Source organism: Diplotaxodon limnothrissa, linkage group LG7 (assembly GCF_057381915.1).
Source record: "Diplotaxodon limnothrissa isolate DT_005_m linkage group LG7, D_limnothrissa_male_GT1.1, whole genome shotgun sequence".
Lineage (NCBI taxonomy): Eukaryota > Metazoa > Chordata > Actinopteri > Cichliformes > Cichlidae > Diplotaxodon > Diplotaxodon limnothrissa.
In genome coordinates, this window is record NC_140602.1 from 60,406,430 (window position 1) to 60,427,006 (window position 20,577).

Here is a 20,577-nt window from a genome sequence, read left to right on the forward strand (position 1 = left end):
GTAGACTCAAACATGTTTTGGTCTTTGGGACGAAACAGTATTTGTGAAAGTTATAACAGCACTGTAGGTTAGGAATAGGACATTTAACAATGAAATGTGGATGTAACCGTTGAGAGCAGCTCAACTTCAGCCATATCAGTGTCCTGAAAGTAAAAGTCTTTCAGAGAAAAGCAGCTAGCCCATTGATGACTTTATTGTTTTCTAATCTTTACTTTTCTAATAGTAGATTACGGGACATTTATGAAAAAACAAAACAAAAAAACAATCATGATGAAAAATACCGAGCAACACACTGAAACACTGGTGCTCGAGCAGCTCTCATATCGTGCAAGGCAAAATTACTGTTTTCGTCAAGTGATTCTGGTGGCTTTAAGGAGAGTAATACAATTATTTTAGTCCCCTGTTGAACAGGGCTGAAAATCTCATACACAGTGTGCACTTACACCAGATTTTTCCTCTTTTTGGAGGGGCCGACATCCGTTTCGCTGCTGACCCCATCCACTACAATAAGCTTCCAAACAGGGGATTGCCTGACTACCATCTATTTTAGTTAACAAACTGAATATGCACAAGTACCTCTTACAAAATCTAGCCCTTTTAGTAAAGGGAAATATTTCACTTCTAGATTCTCAGTCAGAATAGCAGCCCTTGATTTTATACTCTGAATTAAACCCAGGCTTTGTATATACTTCTGAAATTAGTCTTTTGTATAGTTACAGCCAACAGGAGGAGAACAATGTCCCAGGATACCCAGGATACCAAGTCATGTGTTACCTGATTGTGTGTGTGATTGGTCACACCCCACACAGTGGTTACTACAGAGAGAGATCCTGCGTGCTGATTGGTGCCTGGTTGCCAGGAGACTGGCTCATTTATGAAGGAGCCGCCAATGCTGCAGGAGGATATGAATACGAGTCACTGGGATAGTTGTGGAGGTTCAGCAGAGGCAGAGAGAGCTTTCATCTAGATATCAATAACATTAAATGTCAGAATATCAGACATAACTTTATTATTTCCTAACGAAAATAGATGATGAAAACAGACCTTATTACAGCTCATTTTACTGCTGTAGCACAAGGACGTGAGTAAAAGGTAATCATTGCACCTTTTACTTTGGCGAGCTAATGATGAACCATAACATGGTTTATTTATCTCACAGTTAAGGTTTCTGCTTCCTCCTTGAAAACCATTTACTGGAAAGGACAGCACCGGTCTCAGAGCACAATATTTAAAGGCTTACTGACACTGAAACCTTCAACACCATTATGGATGTTTTAGTTTTAATATTTTTAAATTACTCTTCCATATTTTGGTAAAGACATAGAAGTTTAATCTGGCATTTATTCACTTAATAATCAGATTCAATATGTTTCTGTAACTTTTTTCCCCATTTTCCCCCTTTTTAACCATTACTGCTTGTTGTTGAGCTGCCTACACATTTCTTCCACTTCTTTCTGTAGTGAAACAGCAGTCATCAAGCTGTATGGCTGCACTCAATTAAGACTGTTTCGGCTTAAGCGAATCCAGATGCATCCAAAAAGACTTAACAGAAAACACTCTGGATTCCCTTTAATAGTTCAAACTGGAGGGAATTCAGTTATCTGCTTCTTTTTTTTCCTTTATTATTTACAGATCCATGCATCCAAGTTTTCTTCCTGGTCGGAGGTGCAGCACATACACTTACTGAGCATGTCTATAGTCAAAAGATTCTCCATCCATTCTCTATCCATCTGCATTGATTTATATTTGCCAGCATGGTTCTGCAATTGGACTTCTCTTCCTTTGATTTTCCATGACTGCATGAGGAAAGGCCTGCAGGGGAACATCAGCTATAGCCAGCACAAAACAGACTGCTTACGAATGACTGCTTAACATGTAATGTTTAGGAACTTTGTTAAATTAATAGTTCATAATAAAAATTATCATAATTTCATATGTGTTATGAATTTGTCTCCATAAAAACAGCAAAATGTGACCATGGAGTGCAGGAGGAGACAGAATGAAGAAGGGTTGATACTGGTCAGAATAGCTAACACACGCAGTGCACACTCCTATCGCTTGACACTACAAGTCGTGCAGCGCTGACTTCACTCTCCCTCTGAACCTGTGTCTCAAAAAAAACATCTTCCCCATCAAGTGAGACGGCACTGATGAAACTGGAGATGACAATGTCCCTTTAAGGCATAAAGCCATAAAAGAAAGATTTTATATTGGGAATTTCACAATAAACCATACTTTCAAAATTCTGAAAAACATAACTATTTCTTTTATTGTACCAGGCGTAGTGTAGGTATCACAGACAACCAATCAGTTATAGACAAATCTGGTGTAAGACCTTTAAAAAGCTTACTGCAGGATTGCTCTCCAAAATCCAAAGAAAACTGATTTAGTCTATTTGAGCCTTGAAATGCTTGGGACGTTTGCTTGAAAATGAAAGTTATTTAAGTTATTCATATTTTAATTTTAGAAGATATGATGTGGAAAGAGTAGTTTTAAGAACACTTCAAACATACATAAAAATAATTTGAAAATTTTAATGAAATAACCAATTTGTATATTTAAATCATATTAAATAAGTGAACAACTAATGGGAAAAATTTCATTCCATTATAACTTGTAGTGGCTTGCCTAGTAATGCAAGACTCATTCTTGCTTGGCTTAGCAGGTGAAGGGTCACATGATTCACCTGAGGACACTGAGCTTATGGTCACACTTGTGTGAGTGTGTGGATACCTTTGTGGAGGCAAGGAGGGTTTCATGCACTTGAGGAGGTTCATCGGAGTACCCCCACCATCCTCCAGTGGCAGCCCTGAGACGCACAGAAAAAGACGAATACTCAAATCCCATTTGGTGCCGCAAACAGCAGCAATTTATCATCACTGTAGCCCGTACTCTGTGCACAAAGACAGTGCCGTCCCACTCTGAGCAACTCACTTTAATCTGTGTGTGTGTGTGTCACTGTGCACATCAAAATGTTAGCCTATCACTGACTGCTCTCTTGGCTCTGATACCTCGTCAAGGAGGGGGAGGGGTGCGGCGAGCTATATTTAGCCTGCTGATATCAAAAGAAATTTAAGAGAACAGAGAGGCACCGTCTTCTCTCAGAACACCAATGTACAATAGTCACTTACCGACACAAACGTTTAAAGCTTAAGCAGAATTTTTTCCTGTTTTATTTTTATTTGAAGACAGAGATCACTATCAATTTGATTATTTCTGAATCCAAAACACAAGTGAAGCTAGTTGATCATTTAGAAAAAATCATAAGGATGAAAAGATGAAATATTTGCCGTTTAAAATATTTCAATTAGACAATTTGATGCTTTTCATTATTAAAAAATGAAAAGCATTATTCAAAACAAAACAAAACATCAAATTTATTATCGCCTGGGTAAATAATTTGCTGTCACCCAAACATCTGAGTATGGTAACACATCTGAACACACCTTATGTGTGAACATAATTTTACAAATAATAAATACATAAATAAATTTACAGTCATTTTAAAGATTAATCTAAAAGAAATTTTAATGAAAAAAAACACGAGTTAACCATTAACTCCATCAGCCAATAGGGCCCATAGTTATAAAAGGGCACCAATACAAAAGATACTTCTTTTGCTTCCTGTGTTCAAAGGAGTCCAAACCCTTACAAAATGAACTCAAGCCATTAAAAGAATGTGAAGAAACAACCACTTTAACTTTATGTCCAGAACATCTCTGTGTTGTGTTTAAGTGACATCAATTTAAGCCACCCGGACTCTAAGCTCATGTAACTGGGGGACAATAGGGAACAATGTATATTACTCTCCCAGTTGGTTGCTGGAGGTTTATGGTAGTGTGAAGTTGATTAAAAAGGCATATATAGCGCTGTTCTGAGTTCTGATTTCTTTGATCACTAGCAGGTTGCCGTGTCCTTCCTACTATTCGGTGCCATTTCAAAGTTGTAATATTGTAGAAAAATGCTAGTGTTTTGAATATACAGTCAATTGATATTTCAGTTCTCTAAAAGATTTTGTCACTGTCTTTACTTGTGCAAATTTATTTTAAGAGGGCCTTAATAAACAAGTATTATATATATATAAAAAAAAAAAAAAAAACACGATCCATTTTGAAGCATAGTGTATTTTCAATCCATGTCTTTTAGATTTAAAAGGAGCAGTTCACAGCTGAGTGTGAAGCAATGGGTATAACAATTAGCCCTTCCAAGTCTGAAGCCATGGTCTACTGGTTCAAGGACGAGGTGCTGCCCCAAGTGAAGGAGTTTAAGCATCTCATGGTCTTGCTGACAGACAGGTTGGGACTGTGGCTATAGTGATGCAGTACTGGTCTGCTATGGTAGAAAGAGAGTTCAGCGTAAAAGCAAAGCTACTGATTTACCGGTCAAACTATGGCCCAACCCTCACCTCTTGTCATGAGCTATGGGTAGTGACCCAAAGAGCAAGACTGCGTATCCAAGTGACAGAAATTAGGTTTTTATCAAGGGTGGCTTGCCTCTCCCTTAGCAATAGAGTGAAGAATGTATGACTTTCATCTCCTATAGACATGTCTGTCTGTAAAAGTAAAACTTTGAACTACCGTCTCAAGACCGCTTCAGAAAAACTGCAAGAAAGTGTGGCTCCTTAGAAGAACAATATAAAGAAATAAGACTTCGTGTGATGAAAAGCTAAAAGCCTAAAACAACTCAATTACTTTTATTATGTAGCTAAAGCAAAATTGACATAACAGCTAATTATCATCCATGCAAATATAAATGCAATTTATATTTGCCAATATATTATTATACAAGAAAAAGGTTAAAATTACCTGATATTGGTACATCTGTAAAAGACACCCTGTCATATGTGACAAAAAAAGCATCAAACCTCCATAAATTGAAATGTCACATTTCTGCAGCTCTACTGTGCAGACAAATGTGACGCTTGGACCATTTTAATCTACACACACAGCATGTCTTAATTACAGTGTTCAAAAAAGGTTACACCACATGAGAACATGCAAGAACAGATTAAACTTGTTCTTTGACTTGGTCAATATATTAACACCGCTGCTTTTTTATTTGTGCCTTTTCCTCCTTTAATGACAGATGCTTTTTTCCCAGCACATTCTTCCTCACTGCTCTGCCACTGCTCTCCTCCTGGGTTCTCCCACTCAAGATTTTCTTTATCTGACAGTTACCAACTGACATGCTAATTTTCCAACATCAGAGCCTTGAACATCCCCTCCCACTGTATCTTTTCTCTGGCTTTCTATTTGCACTTTGTAGATTTAGGTCAGACACTTCATATTTTGTATAAAAAGAAAGAAAGAGAGAGTTGAATCTTGGATCATGTAACCACCATACTTGAATTCTCATTCATCAAAAAGCACTTCCAGCACTTTACAACTTATTGTTGTCTCATTACAGCTGGATGGCAAAAACCACACAAAAATAAATATGAAACATCTATGATGTCTAACTTTATCACAGGTTTAATGTGAACACAACCAGCACAGACTACCTGTACAGAAATGACAAAATGATGTCTAGCAGCATTTCATTTCTCACCATATGTTCTTTGCTTCTCTGTTACTGTCAACACACTGCCAGCCAAAACACCAAAGCCACTCAATCAACTCACAACTGACCCTCTGCTCCTATACCTGCATTCCTGCTTTCCAGCTCCTGCTTTTAAGAACGTTTTAAGAAAATTTCAGATAGTTTTTTTTTTTTAATTTTTAAGCATAAATGCCTAAAATTAATAAATTTAAGCTTGTCAAATGCAAATAATTGCTGCTTTTCTGAAAATGTGCAAGTTGGACTATTCAACAAAACACTATTAATCCATCACAAAAAATTAGAAACTGCAGCCCTATTTAACACTTCACTTCTCTCTCTCCCACACACACAACTGAAAAGAAAGTAAACCTCTGATGCAAATTCCAAAAAAAGCCACTTAACAATTTGACACACATTTGACTCCTAATTCACAGTATCTGAAAATCCAACTGTCTAGATCTTTTAGACAACTTGACCTCTGATCTTAACTTTGAGGTCAAGGTCTCTGGGACTTTGACCTTCAGATCAAGAACTGGAGACTTATGATACCTTTCAAAGCCAAAATTTTAAAAATGCAAAAAGCGCCACCCCTATACACTGATAAGAAAAAAATATATGTTCTGTTTTTGTTTTTTAAATCTCAGTGAGCGGTATCATAAAGCTTCTTGTCTGTCAATTAGTATGTGCAGCCATCCTTTACATTACAGCCATTCTGTGGCCGCAGTCCAATATTGTCAATGAAAACTGTGCTTATTTCAGTTTCGCTAGAAAACTTATGCTCTCCATGTTTGGTGGACATAGCTTCAGTGATTTAGCATTGTCACAGATAAGTTTCCTCTACCTTGGATAACATGTGTGATTCAAAGATGGAAAATGAAAAAGTTGTTCTTTAGCACATCAGCAAGAAAGGTTCTGACAAGAGGGAGATGGGATGGAAGCTCTGACTGTGTCTTGTTCTAACAAAACAGGTAAGTTGAGCAAGTGCAGACTCAGCCAGCACTTTTAGATTACCATCCATCCACTTTCACTTATCCGTTTCAGGGTCGCGGGGGGCACTGGAGCCTACCCCAGCTGTCATAAGGCGAGAAGCGGGCTAGACCCTGGACAGGTCGCCAGTCTGTCGCAGGGCTAACACAGAGACAGGCAACCATTCGCACTCACATTCACTGCTCACAGTATCTGCCAATACAGAGCAGCAACCAAATACCAATGTTAAACTAATATGCTGCAATCCTCACTGTGGTGAAGAGTAGGAATGGGAATCGAGAACCGGTGGTTGTGGAAAACCAGTTTACAGTTCCTTGCCTATTGACCCCACTTATCAGTTCTTGCACTCTCACTACAATCAGCTGATTTTACTTTGTGTGTCAGTGGAGGAAAATAAAGAGACATATGGATATTTATTTTTATTGCACAAAAGGACGAGATAAATGGTAAAGTGGAAAACGGCATCCAGGACAAAAACAACCGCATTATGCTGCTAACACAACTTTGGTTCTTTGCAAGCATCTGTGAAGACAGCATGCTAACGCTAACAAAAAATAAAAGTGATTATATTTAGACTGTATGAGGTAAGCGCGCTTCTAGTAACTTCAGCTTCACATTTTCATTGCTGATCAAATAAAGCTGGTAAGATAAGATACCAGTTTTCGCTCTAGTTGCTAAGCTTTCCTCTTGAAATAACAACTTTCAGACACAAATAGTTGTGTTATCCTGTCAAATTAACACCATAAATTATAATGTTACAGACGGACACGACTGATGTTTGCTGGGTAGCTCCAAAATTAAAATTAGCTTTTTATTATTAGCCATAGCCACTACTCACTAGCTTAAGTTAACCTTCAGCTGCAACCCTCAGAATTATCAGAGTGTAGGCCCAGAACTTGGAGTACACTAGCTTTTGAGCCCCTGAAACTACGCTTGTGGCGATCTAGTAACTACTAATAGTTAAGCAGCTAACATCAGTGTGTACACTGGCCAGGTTAACCTTTATGAAAATGTTTAATGTGACAATATTGTTTAGAAGGAAACTTTACTGACCTTTCCAAATTCCTCCTACTGTTGTTTATTGTTAACTACTTTAACTGCTAGTAAAGCGGGCTGTGTGTGTGTGTCTGCCTGTCTGCAGCAATCCTAGATGAAGTTGTGGGCCAACTTTAACAAGAAATAATGCCTCTTGTCTGTTTGTGTCTTTAGTATTAAAACAAATGCAGTTCCAAAACAAGCTGAAAGCTCATTATTCCCCTCATATATACCAACTGATGAAACAATTGATAAATTTAACTAACAAGCAACTTTGAAAACAAACAGTTGTCACTTCCAAGGGGAAAAAAAGGTCGAATCTTTGGTGTCAGCTTCCCAAATATCACCTACATCACATGTGACAACAACCTGAAAACATTTTGGACAGAAGTGTAGAGAAAAGCTCAAAGCTTTTTTTTCTTAAACCTTAAGCCTGTTGACTGGTATCAGAATAACAGAAAATAATATGGCATTTACCAGTGTGAGTGGTCTATAGTAATTTGAAAAAAAAATCTAAAAGAAAAAAAATTATTTCCACTGAACAATAAGGAAAACAAAAGCTGTTTTTAAACATTAATACTAGAGAAAATTTTCACAATCAGTGCACCCCTAATGAAAACAATAAGTTGCAGTCATAGTCCAGAGTACAAAGTGCAACTCAATCCTAAACAAACTTCACTCATGTTTTCTGTTTGTTTGGTTTTTTCTATCCTATATTATACTGTACTAGACTAGTTATTCCACTAGCCCCTTTTCCGTTAGCACACATACCTTAGGCATAAATACAATCCTAGACACAAGTAAAAAAAAAAAGTGTTGAATTACATTCACTAAGTCACCAACTAGAATGTATGCCCAACTTCATCTTAAAAACTAAATAAATCAGGAAAAAGCAGCTAAAAGTCTTCACCATAAATATTCATTTGAGCCTTTTCTGAACGTATAACGGGGTTAACAAAGGTAAGAATCTGTCTTTTCATGTCAACGCTGACCCAAAATAACAGTCTGTCTTCATACCATAACAACATGTTATTGTACCCCTCACACAATCCAGGAAGTCATGGCCAAGGAAAAACAAAACAAAAAACAGGGCACTGGCTACCTCAGCTCAGAAATATATATCGCAACGCAACAACAACGACCACCTATGCCTATAAATGTCCCGAAACACCCAGTTAACGAAATGGACTGCAAATTAATGGTGACATACATTTAGACATGATAAGGTGAATAAAAGGTGATAATCAGAGCCGTGTACAACATGCAAATCAACACTAGCACTCAACTCAAGAGTATCGCAGTACAAACAAAACATGCGGCTGTAATGTACGTGCAGCAGAACGGGAGGAAAAATCAGCAGCATAGATTGTGTGGAGGAGTTCAACCTCTGCGCGAGTGTGTAAGCGTCACTTTAAAAAAAAAAACAAGATGAGAATAGCAGATGTTTTGTTTCACCGACCTGCCTGGACTGATGATCAAACTCGGGTTGTTTTGATTCCGAATGGCGATTTAAAAGCAAGGAAACGGTGGGGGGAAACAATGCAATAGTCCCGTATTGGTTAGCTGCAACGTGCTGTTGTGACCCTAGCAGCAAGTCCGTGTATCGCTGTCTTGTGAATGCCAGCAGAGAAGTGGAAACAGAGCTGTGGAGGGATGTGAACACGCCGCCGGTTGGCACCGTTAGCTAAATGGAGGATGCTTAGCTCGCGTTGATAAGTTTGTGTAACACTCTATTTTCCTACCCTAAACTAATTAAGTAATTAGTTTAACTAACTAAGTAATTATTCACGCGATAATAAAAGCGCCTTACTAATTTCCTGGAACCGGTATTCCTGATAATAAGTGCCCGCAGAACTCACCCCGTATCTGCTCCAGCTGCCAGACAACGAAGCCGCTTGATTGTAGGTAGTTACGTTAGCTAAACAACGTTAGCTTAGCTACTAGTGTCGCAGTCGTGTCATTAAGACAAAGCTGCTTGATGGCCGTATTATCGAGCAGAGGCTAGTTGGGCGATTTATAATGCATTTTTGCAATTATCATTGCACACACACACAAAGGTAAACTAATGTGTTTATATATTAACACAGCTATTCTCGTGTGTGTCAATACACACGATGACTCCAGCTGAGTCAATTACAATAGGTTTTTGCAGGCAGAGAATGGCTGCTCTGTATACCTTGCTCATTGCTCAGTGACCCTCTAATATATTCATGAGATCACAGAGTCATTGTCTCCCACAGAGAAAGGCATTTTCACGTCCCTCCTCCTACAAGTCTGGCGGCTGAGTGACTGCAGACCAGAGCAGCAGGTCATTACACAAGAAAAGGAGCGATGTTGCCTGTGTGTGTTGTGGCGAGAGGGAGGGAGTTGGGAGTTGGGGGGGTATCATCGACCATGACGTCACCTGCTAATGATCATTTATGTTTGATTCATGCACCATGCAACATGTGTGCTTTTCACTCATTCCCATCATACATGCACCTGCAATGCACATGTTTGACAGTATTGGCTCCTAGGCAGCATGCACACACACACACACACACACACTAAGAAAAGGTGCGTATATCACTTGATGCCTGGCAGTATTTTAGCAGCAGGGCCAGTGAGTGTTTTGGAGTCATTAGAGGTGTCTGCAGTGTCTTGCCAGAGGGCTAGTGCAGTGTGGAGAATAAAAAGTCCAGCTTGCCTGTATTTTTCCAGACCTCTGTTGCCCTGGAAACAGGTTCCCCGGATTTCCCATTTCTTCATTTTTCTCTACACTATCCATATTACCCCCCCACCACCACCTCCACCTTTCATGCTGCAGCTGCCTTGCTGCTTCCTCCCCCCACAACCTGCCGCATAGTACAATCACATACAATTCCAGTGTACTGCAGTCACTTCACAATGTCAAAGAACACCTCCTTTTCCTACACACATTCCTTTGCCTACACAAACAAATCTGACAATGTATATGGCTGAAGGATTAAGCCCATTTTGAATGTGAGGCAGAAGAGCCATCCTTGCTGCAACAATCTGTGCTCGGGGAGGAATGAAAAAAGCTTGTTGATGGGGAGGATGAGGAGACAGAGGGTAAAGCAGTGCTATACTCTGCCTTTGGTAAAAACACGTACTTCTGCTTCTCTAAAACCATTCCTCTTATCAAATTAATTATCCTCATGGGAGCATTCTGTAGCGTTAACACAAATGGTTATCCATACTGTATACACCTATTTCATAACTGTAGGTATCATTTGGAACATTTATGCCTCTAAGTGCCAAATAGAGGAAGCATTCTGGATGTGTTGCCAGTGGTTGCAGTCACAGGAGAAATGCTCTATGTCCTCATATTCAGGCCTTTTTAAGTCATCCTTGTGTTTCTGTGCTGTTGTGTGTGCATTCCTTTGTAGTGACTTGTCATTGGCAGCAGGCAGAACATTCCAGGGAAATGGTTGACCCAGAATAACACACAGGCGCAGAATGGCTGAAGCAGCGAGGTCCTCCTCCCCTTTACTGGCCGAGCTTGCAGAAACTCCTATTTCCTAACAGACACATGATTTTTCTCACGTGGGCAAAACATATCCATGCATACTGTGTAGATACAGCTGGCAACAAAACACACATGATTGCTACAAGAACAAAAAAGTTACTACACAAAATTAAATTTTTTGCTATACATACAAGAGATTAAGTTCCACCCAGTGTCATCAAGATGATCCGTTCTGCCTCTAAATCAATAAAATGGATAAAGGTGGACCCAAAAAGTTTACTATACATTAGACTTTGCCGTCACTATCTGATTAATTATAGATACAAGTGAAGTTTGCAACACTTTGCAACATTGTCTATTGCATGGACCTTAAAAGGAACCAATTATGTTTTTACTTATTCTCTATCATAGAAAAATTATACAATATGATAATCAAATAATGAGTTCATTATATGAACATGTAATATCTGTGAGCCAAAGCTTGGGCTCAGACTGTTCTTAATGTTCAGTTTCAAGCAGTGAGATCTGTGTGACATCACGGAGAGAAGATATCGCCAATATGGTCATCTCAAGCACCCAGCTCTTGCAGTTTGCACAGAAGCCCCGCCCACCCAGCCTACCTGGTGTTCAAGAGGCTCACGCTGTTTATGAGGGCCAGCCAGTCAGAAGAAAGTTGCCTTAAAAAGGAAAAGAAGGGAGATAAAATGTCTTGCTTTAGACAGCAGAAGATGTATGAGGATTATTTTAACTGAATAAAAGTGTCCAAGAATAAAAAATGTGGTACTCATGATTAGCATAATCTTTATAGGTCTCCATTTACCGTTAATTTTGTACTTACTATGGAAGGGCGAGTGAGTAGACAGGCATTTATATAACGTTTTCTAGTCTTATGGACAACTCAAAGCGCATTAAAATACTACAGTCACATTTACCCATAAAATAATATTCTATTCTGTATATTCTACACAATTTAAACGCTTAATGTTTCCATTTAACATAACATACATGAATTTGGACTACAGGTGAAAGATTACCTGAAGGGAACCTACATACTTGTTGTAACCAAGAACTTTCCTGCTGTGAAGCGTCAGCACTAATCACCACCCTAAACTGGTACCCTAGACTGGTACACTTGCTGTTCCAACCGAGCATTCAAAATGCTTTTACTAAAAGCCACATTCTCTACGCATTTACACACACACAAATCATGCAGAGCTATTTTCCAACAATCACACACTTACTCACTCTCCAACTAATAGGCAACCAACTTTACTTTCAGAGCCACAGTCAATTAAACTATGGAAAATTACGGTTTTTGGCATTCATAAGCTGGAAGGAAATCTTTGGAAAATGGCACTTGGTTCCCTTGATCTATGACCTCAGTAATCACTTTCCTGTGGAGTTTATGGTCTCAGTCACTAGGTTAAAGTCTTATTAGATAACAGGTCAGTGATGATTGATGTAAAGTGCAGATGACTGCCTATCCCTGAGTGTGATTCTGCCAGAGGCCTCTTCCACCAGTAGGGGAGTTCTTCTCCACCATCTTAATAATGCTAATACTACTACTACTAATAATAATAATAATTTGCAGCTAAACATCAGAAAAACAAAACAGCTATGATGGACTCCAACTGCTTTTACCTTTTAAAGAGACATTGCATTTCCACTGACTATTCGCTTTTTGGAATGGGCAGCACAGTGAGTAGAAAATGAGCAGCTGTGTTCATAATAGACAATGTTGATTTCTTTGCTCTGCAAAAGCTCCCGTGCACTCATTCCTCAATGAGTCAATGAATCATTCAGCATATCATATGTAAAACAACTGTTTCAAATACACAGCACAGTTTTTTAAGCATTATTAAAGCAACCCAAACATAATTAAGATTTTTTGCAGCTCAGGTTAAGAACTCTGAGTATGGAGTATTTCCATATCATATTACCTTATTTTTGTATTCCATTATAATGCAGAAGAACTTAAATAACACATTGCATTTAAAATGACTTCTACAGCTGATGAATTATTTTCCTAATCCAGGCCTCTTCATTAATGATTTACACCATTTGTGTATGAATAGAGAGTCACTCAGATATTATGGGTGATCAGATAGTGCAATGTAGTATTTTTACACCTCTTTCATGGCTTCAAAGTTGCTTTGCATGAACTCCAATCATCATTTTGTCCTCTAACCCCTATACTTCATGTTTTTACGTGACTATCTGGCACCAAACTTCAGATGACTTCAAATCTTGGTAGAATCTGCTGATGTTGTCCACCAAAAGTTTCTTTCAGGTGCACTGATCTTAACATCTGGAGCAGCTGAACTCAAGTTGTACTATAACAGCCATAAATTTAAATACCTGGACAAGCTGCAGCATTCAGTGGGGGGAAAGCAAGTGCTGCATATTTCTATGTTTATATGTCTATTTGAGAATTTGCATTTTTTCCTTGCATCAGATCAGAAATCAGTTTTGCTGTGTTTATTCCATAGCTTTAGTTGATTAATCTAATTAATCACATTATTTTTTTGTTATTGTTGTTATATAACAGACAGAGACACTAAATCTCCAACACTCCTTCATCACCACATTGACAAAGCATTAAAAACATTATTCTGTAAAAAACTTTCTTGAATCCCCTCTTTTTTTTTGAGAATCTATACTGCATATAAAGCTGGTTCAATTTCTCATCTAGGCATACATACAATAATTAGAGTCATGTGAAAGAACTTGCAAAAAACAACAACAACAACAGCAGCAACAACAACAGCAGCAACAACAACAATATAGTAGTTTTTTTTTTTTGTTATTATTAGTAGTAGTGGTAGTAGTAGAAATAGTCGCTATTATTAATCACTCAAGGTGGTGATTTTGTGGAAATCTGAACTTAAACTGTCATAACAGTCTCACTACTGCCATCTTGTGTCTCAGAATTGAACTTCATCAAATGTGGTGCATTGTTTTATTGTTTTTCCCCATTCTGGAGGTCCCTGTGTGGGGACCAGGCCGAAGAAATCGGTTCAACAACACACACACACACACACATATATGTTGCACTGCTGCTCAACCCACAAATGCATTTTCTACACAAATGTGGCATCATTTCAAGGTAAACAAACAGGCTTTTCAACACTATAAGATTTGTTGCCAACAAAGATTTATACATGCAGAGGAGGAGATGAAGCAGACAAACCGATGACTTCATGATGTAAAGTCAGAAAGTCAACCTAACATCCTATCACATGGTCATATATAATATATGTTAATTGGACACTGTAATCTCCTAAACAAGTAACATATTTACATGCTTAATATCAGAATCAGAATCAGAATACTTTATTGATCCCTGGGGGAATGCTGTTATGATCAAAAATCAATGTCTGTTGTTTTTATGTTTGGCTTCTTACATCAGAGTGTGTTTCCTCTTTCTCGTCCCTCCAAGGTGTGTAAGTGTGTGTTGCTTTTAGACTGCTGAGTGGCTAGTTCAAATGGATTCTTGCATCTGGAATGCATGATTGTATCCACCATATATATATTTCTATTTTTTCTATTTTTCAAAGAAACCTGTAAGTGACTTAAAGTCAAGTTCACTCATAAAACCTGTCCATCATAATAACGTTACAGGCTATGCAAGGCAATACATGCCAACCCTCCCGTTTTTTCTCGGACAATCCCGAATTTCAGTGTCCCTCTTATTAGTCTTTCTAGGCGAGAACGTAGCTGTGCAAACTTCAAATACCTGAACCGGGGAGAACAGCAAACTCCCGGCAGGCTTTGGCCCACATCAGTCTAAAATTGTATGTAACCATGAATAACGTGTTGCCATGTCCACCAGGAGAGACTGGACAGTATAGATGTAAAACAAATATGCCAGCAGTTTATCTCAGTTAATGAGAGGAGAAGGCATGTGTTTGGCTCCTTCACATAGTGGACATTGAGTTGTTGTGTGGGACACCAGTAGTCCATGTCTGTTGCTGTAACAGTAGTTCATGTTTAGAGTAAAACATCCCAGATCACTGACTTGATAGGGGCAATAGTGTGCCTAAAAGGTTGCATAATTTTGCTAAGAGATCTGTTACTTTGTGGTAATCTTAGATGAGTAGTTTTATGGACAAAAACCACCAGGTCATTCAGTGTTCCCTTAGTGCTAATGTATAAGAGATGTTAGTGTAGTATAACTGAAGTAATGTTGTTAAGTCCTTAAGGTCATATTCTTTTATTTTCATGACTGTTGTCATGAAATCAATATCCTTGGTATCCTTATTTTCCTATTATATTGTTTTATGTGCTTTAATAATGAAGGCTTGTAGAGCAAGGCCACTTTTGACTCACAAAGTGATCACCCAGACTAAAAAACAGGAAGTTTTAGTGCACAGGCATATTAATAGATAAAGACACAGAAAGGAGGAACTTTTCATATAAGCAATGTTTGAAACTGTGTGTGACGTCTGAAGTACAGAAATAATACCACATAAGACACATGTTGAGCTAAAAATTTTAGAGCTCTTGCAACTGGCGTTTGAGTTGTGCAGGGGTCTCTCTCTTCCAGAAGATGATTGAATAAAAAGAAATATAAATGTTTTAACACACTATGAGTCGGTTTTCTCTGTTCTATCATGGGGACAAAAGAATCGGGAAACTTAACATTATATAATTCACATATAAAACTATGAATTGTCATTTTAAATGGTTTAAAAGCATGTAGAATAGCATATGTAGGCAAGTATATTTCTCCATTTTTTTTTGTTTTATCAAGAAGCAAAGACGAAAAGGAAAAAAAAGGAAACAGGGCAGCGTTCAGTGGTTGAATCATCCGTCCCCACCAATGCCAAAACCAAATCTACACCCTTGCTTGCAGTTGTCACATATGGAAATCAAATGTGTGATAAGCTGCAGGATTCAAACACAAGTGTAACTTATAAACACATGTTCATACTTTTATTCCACAATCAGAGAAAAAGAAAAAGAGAGAGAGTGCAGGACAGACAGACAGGTGACAGTCTCAGGTGTACACACTGCTACAAAACAGCACAAGAGAAGGAGGATTTAGTGTTTGTGTTATTACAAGTGCTAAACAAGAAGAGTTCCCAGATGGTACAGTGGACACATGTGTGACTCCTGTGATTAAAGCATCTTTCTTTCAGCTTAACGAGTGAACCGTCAGCTCGTTCAAACACACGTTAAAGTCAGTTTGGCTCGACACCACTGAACAGAGGCAGCAATATAACATAGCTAACATTAACAGTGCAGTGAATCCTGCTTGTGCAGTGATATTCAGGACTGCAAACCGAGCAGCATCACTGACTTTCAGCTTGTTGTGTTTGTGGATATATGACTGACTTTAATTATCCACAAAATCATCAGATTCTCTGTAAGATTAAGGTCAACTATCGAACGGCGTATAAAGTAAAGGCTTTAAAACAAAGTAAATGCTGAAAGTACAAACATCGCTAATGTCACATAACTTTGCCGGCATGTGGCCAACAGTAATGTTTTAATGTTCTTCATTATTAAACATTTGCACATAAATAAGTGACATAATATTCAGAACTTACTTTTGAAAGTTTACTCTTTGGCCGCCCCGCTTCCACTTCTTTGAAGTGTCTCCCAGTCCCAGTGCACTTGTTAGCATGTTTTGGTTCGTGCAACTGGTCCGTCCGGTTATTCTCGTCCTCATAGTACGCACCGTACATAGTAGTGCGCGTACTTCAAGCGTGCAGTCTCTTAATTGGGACACAGCCAGAGCCTGTTTCTCTGAAATGGGAAAATCAAGAGATATCAACCAAAACACCTGGGAAAGAATTGTGGAGCTCCATAAGTGTGGCTCAGTTTTGAATACAATTTGGTGCCATTTACAATTAAGAAATACAGACAATTTCTCTCTTTACTCTTAAAGTTAACAAATACGTTTTTTATATTTATCAATCTAAAAAAAATAAACATTTAGTCTGATTTGATGTTACAATTAAAAAAGTGTTTTTATTTGAAGAGTATGTAAATATCTGGTTTCAACTGTATATTTGATGATTGTCAGCACAAAAAGGGAGAGAAAGGAACAGAGAGTGAGAGAGAGGAGAATGAGGACAGAACAGAGATGGAACAAGAGCAGGTGAGACAGACCTCTTAGGCTACGTCCACACGTACCCGGGTATTTTTGAAAACGGAGATCTTTCGTTTTAAAAAATAATCCCGTCCACACATAAAGGCAGAAATGAAGGAAAACGCTGCTAGGAACATGCCAAAGCAGGAGATGGCGCTAGATTCCTAACCGTGTAGAAATGTTGGCCAAGCAGAAAGTCTAGAAGCCTCGGTGGCAAAAAGTAAACAAAGCTGGGGCATAGAAGCAGAACCCAGTCGTATGTGTGGAGGGACAGTAACTGTGTGTGTATATGTAAGCATTTAAACACTGCAGAGGCTACAATTAACAGTAACAGTATTGTAGAAATTCATTTCACCGAAACAATAACGTGGCGCACACTGTGACGTCAAAAAAGGCGCACATCTTTGACGCTGCGTTTTCTGCGTTTTTCTCGTCCACACGTAAATGCAAAAACTGAGTTTTAGAAAATATCCACACTGGCCGGAGTTTTTAAAAATCTCCGTTTTCAGTGACCAAAAACGCCGTTTACCTGTGGACGAAAGGTGCAAACGCATAGAAAAATCTGCGTTTTCAAAAATACCCGGGTACGTGTGGACATAGCCTTAGTCAAATGATTGTTTACCAAAAGTATCACCGTATCATAGGTACTCATGTATCTCGTACCTAGTGTTTCTTTTTAGGTTTGTTATTTTTCAAATTCTATATTTATTAAGTTATGCAGGCTTGTTTGCACAACAAGGCTAAATAATTATATAAACTTTTCTCAATCTAAATAGTGTACTTTGGTAGAATTAAAAAATAAGTGTAGTGCAGGTCTATGATGATTTTTAGTTCTATTATCATCTAGTTCTGATTCTTGTTCTGTCTTGGTTAAGTCCTCAGTAGTCCTGATTTTGAACTGTTGTAGTCCTATTTTAATTCCGGATCAGTCCTGGGTCTGGTTGAATTGGGGTTTAGTCCCTGTGTCTTGATACAGCCCTGATTTTGTTCTGCCTTGCTGCTTAATTAAAAAACTAGTTTAAGGTGTCCTGCATATGTGATATATTTTTTTCCTATATGAAGTCATTCTTTTTTGAACAAAACTCAAAACAGAGCCTATTAATCTTTCAGTCATTTCTACCCCCCCCCCCCAAAAAAAAAAAAAAAAAAATCCCACATGCATACTACCCTTTAGGGCTAAGCCCTGGGTGTTTCAAATGTCTGGCTCCGCCTCTGTACTGAACACAAACTACATTTTTTGGACTGGCACAAATAATTTGTGTGCCTTCTTATTTGATGCAGCACACCTGATTGTTCTGTAAATAGATTTTGGTTATATAAAAAACGCCTGAGGCCTTGGCTGCATTTTTAGGTAAATAGTACCATATAACTTTGTTGTTTGCAAAACTTGTGCATAATTTTTTAGAAATGTACAATTTGTATTTGCATTTCAAGTTATGAAAATCATTTGTTAAACATGTTTGTGGGTTTTACAGTAAAAAATACAACTTTTTTGTACTCTGATTTTGAATTTTTTGTCTGAATTTAGATCAACTGTGCTAATATAGTATACCAAAATGAAAAAATAACTCAAATTTCAGATATTTGAGGTTGTGCTGAAAATAATGATACCAAACAAGGCAAGAAAAACATATTTTAAAGGTGAAATATAGAGGTAAAATCAAAAGTAGTCAAAAGCGGCCAATTATACCCTGGACCCCAGAGGGTTAATAATAAATAAATTAAATACAATTAAAAACGTCTTGTTCTATGACTACAATTATTTTTAGTTTAATGTTGAGTAACACATAATTAATCAGAGAATTAAAGAAATATGAACACTTAATAGTAACACTGACCATAAATCATGAATGAGGTTTAATGGAATATTAACACAGATGTACAAAAGCCCATTTACAGCAACAATGTCTCCTGTCTTCCAGTGGTACATTTTGTTATCTACTGTAAGTTTATCATGTTAAATCCCAACTTATCAGTCAAAAGTTTTTTCCAAAGATATCAGCACAGACCAAAACTACTTTGCTGATTAAGAAAATAATACATTGGACTCATTACTGTGTGGATCATCCCATTTTCTCTTTTCACACGGATTAAACCAAGTTGGCACTTTTCCATAAACAATGTGAACATTTGGGTGTGCCACTGCCTTCAACTTTTTATCAGCTTCATTTATGAAAGAATTTTCATGTCTAAACATAATTTTTTTTCCTGATATAAAATTTTAAAAATCCTTTACTTCCACCCATTTTAAGACGTTGTGACAACAAATTCAACAGATGCCAAATGAAATTATTATTTTTAAATTACAATTTCTTTTACGTTTGTTATTGTATTTCCTGTCGTTCAAAGGGCTAAGCAACATTGAACGACTTCAGAAGCTGTCTTTTTTTTAATGTTTGTCTTCAGAGTTTAGGAGCTGTGTCTCCATTTCACTAAGGCCTACAATTCTTCAAATAAACTACATTAATTAAATGTACCATTACAATGGAAGACTGCTGAGAACTGACTAAACATTTAACACACTGAGCATAAGGCAACCCATTTCCAAGTTTTTTTAGTTGAGACCTAAACTGTCGTGCTGATTAAGGAAACAAGACATTTTTTTGCCACATTATCATGTCATGATCATCCTATTTTCTTTTTCTGCTGTGAATAAACCACCCAGATCTTTAAATCCTTCTGCACTTTCACATATAATATTTCTCCAATTCTTTTTGGAACTAATTTCATCTTCATCTTCAAAACAACTAACCACACAGCTGGAGCTTCAGAGCCCAAACTAACCAAATGTAACTTTTCTTCAATCAGCGCAACAATTTTGAGCTCTTAGTTTGTTTTGTCTGCTCACAGTTTGCTGTCTGCTTCTTCTACTTGGTCCACGATTATCTCTGCACCATCTTTCTCCTGTTGTATTTCTTCTCATGCTGCACCTTCATGTGTCCTGTGCTGAGATGTATTTTTTCTCATTGAAATCATCTGGGTAACAAATTAAGCCTTCATACTTATCATGCTGCAGGAGTGGGCTCATTAATGTGTTAGCTATTATCTCCATCTCATCCAAAGCTTACATAACACGGGCATTTTCTTCTTTTTTTCTTGTTCATTTTAATTGACTTTCTTTACATGCACAAATCAAAAATGTTGTCAGGTCAATCAAATCTGGCTTGTTTAGAGCAATATTTGTCACCATGCTTAGTTACTCAACTGAGACTATATATGGACGTCTGCAACCTCGGTTTCTATCGCTCATTCTTACAGGTCATTTGGGATTATTTGAATTTTATTTACTTCACATATTACAGACATTGACTTTGTTTTTTAAATACATTCATTTTTTCAGTGAGGTGTCCATTTCTGTCTTTCCCCTTCAGCCAGGGGTGTGACATGAATGGTGGATGATGCATGTGATGACAGTCACACATAATTAAGGGTAAACGCTGAACTTAATCAC

At 37.8% G+C, this 20,577-nt stretch overlaps 1 protein-coding gene across 3 annotated transcripts in view; it reads right to left on the reverse strand.

Annotated features, from left to right (window-relative positions):
• Positions 1-9,450, reverse strand: part of LOC146629417 (zinc finger MIZ domain-containing protein 2-like) — a 33,038-nt gene extending 23,588 nt beyond the window's left edge. The window contains exons 1-3 of one of the 3 annotated variants that reach the window (XM_085360088.1): positions 9,420-9,450; positions 2,734-2,809; positions 775-892 (exon numbers count right to left, since the gene is read on the reverse strand). In XM_085360088.1, coding sequence (XP_085216214.1) covers positions 775-892; positions 2,734-2,777 — 162 coding nt within the window. In that variant the 5' untranslated portion in view covers positions 2,778-2,809; positions 9,420-9,450. Of the gene's footprint in view, positions 1-774; positions 893-2,733; positions 2,810-9,019; positions 9,294-9,419 lie in introns of those variants that run through there. The other 2 variants (XM_085360089.1, XM_085360090.1) reach the window with 2 other exon arrangements.
• Between the last annotated feature and the right edge of the window lie 11,127 nt (positions 9,451-20,577).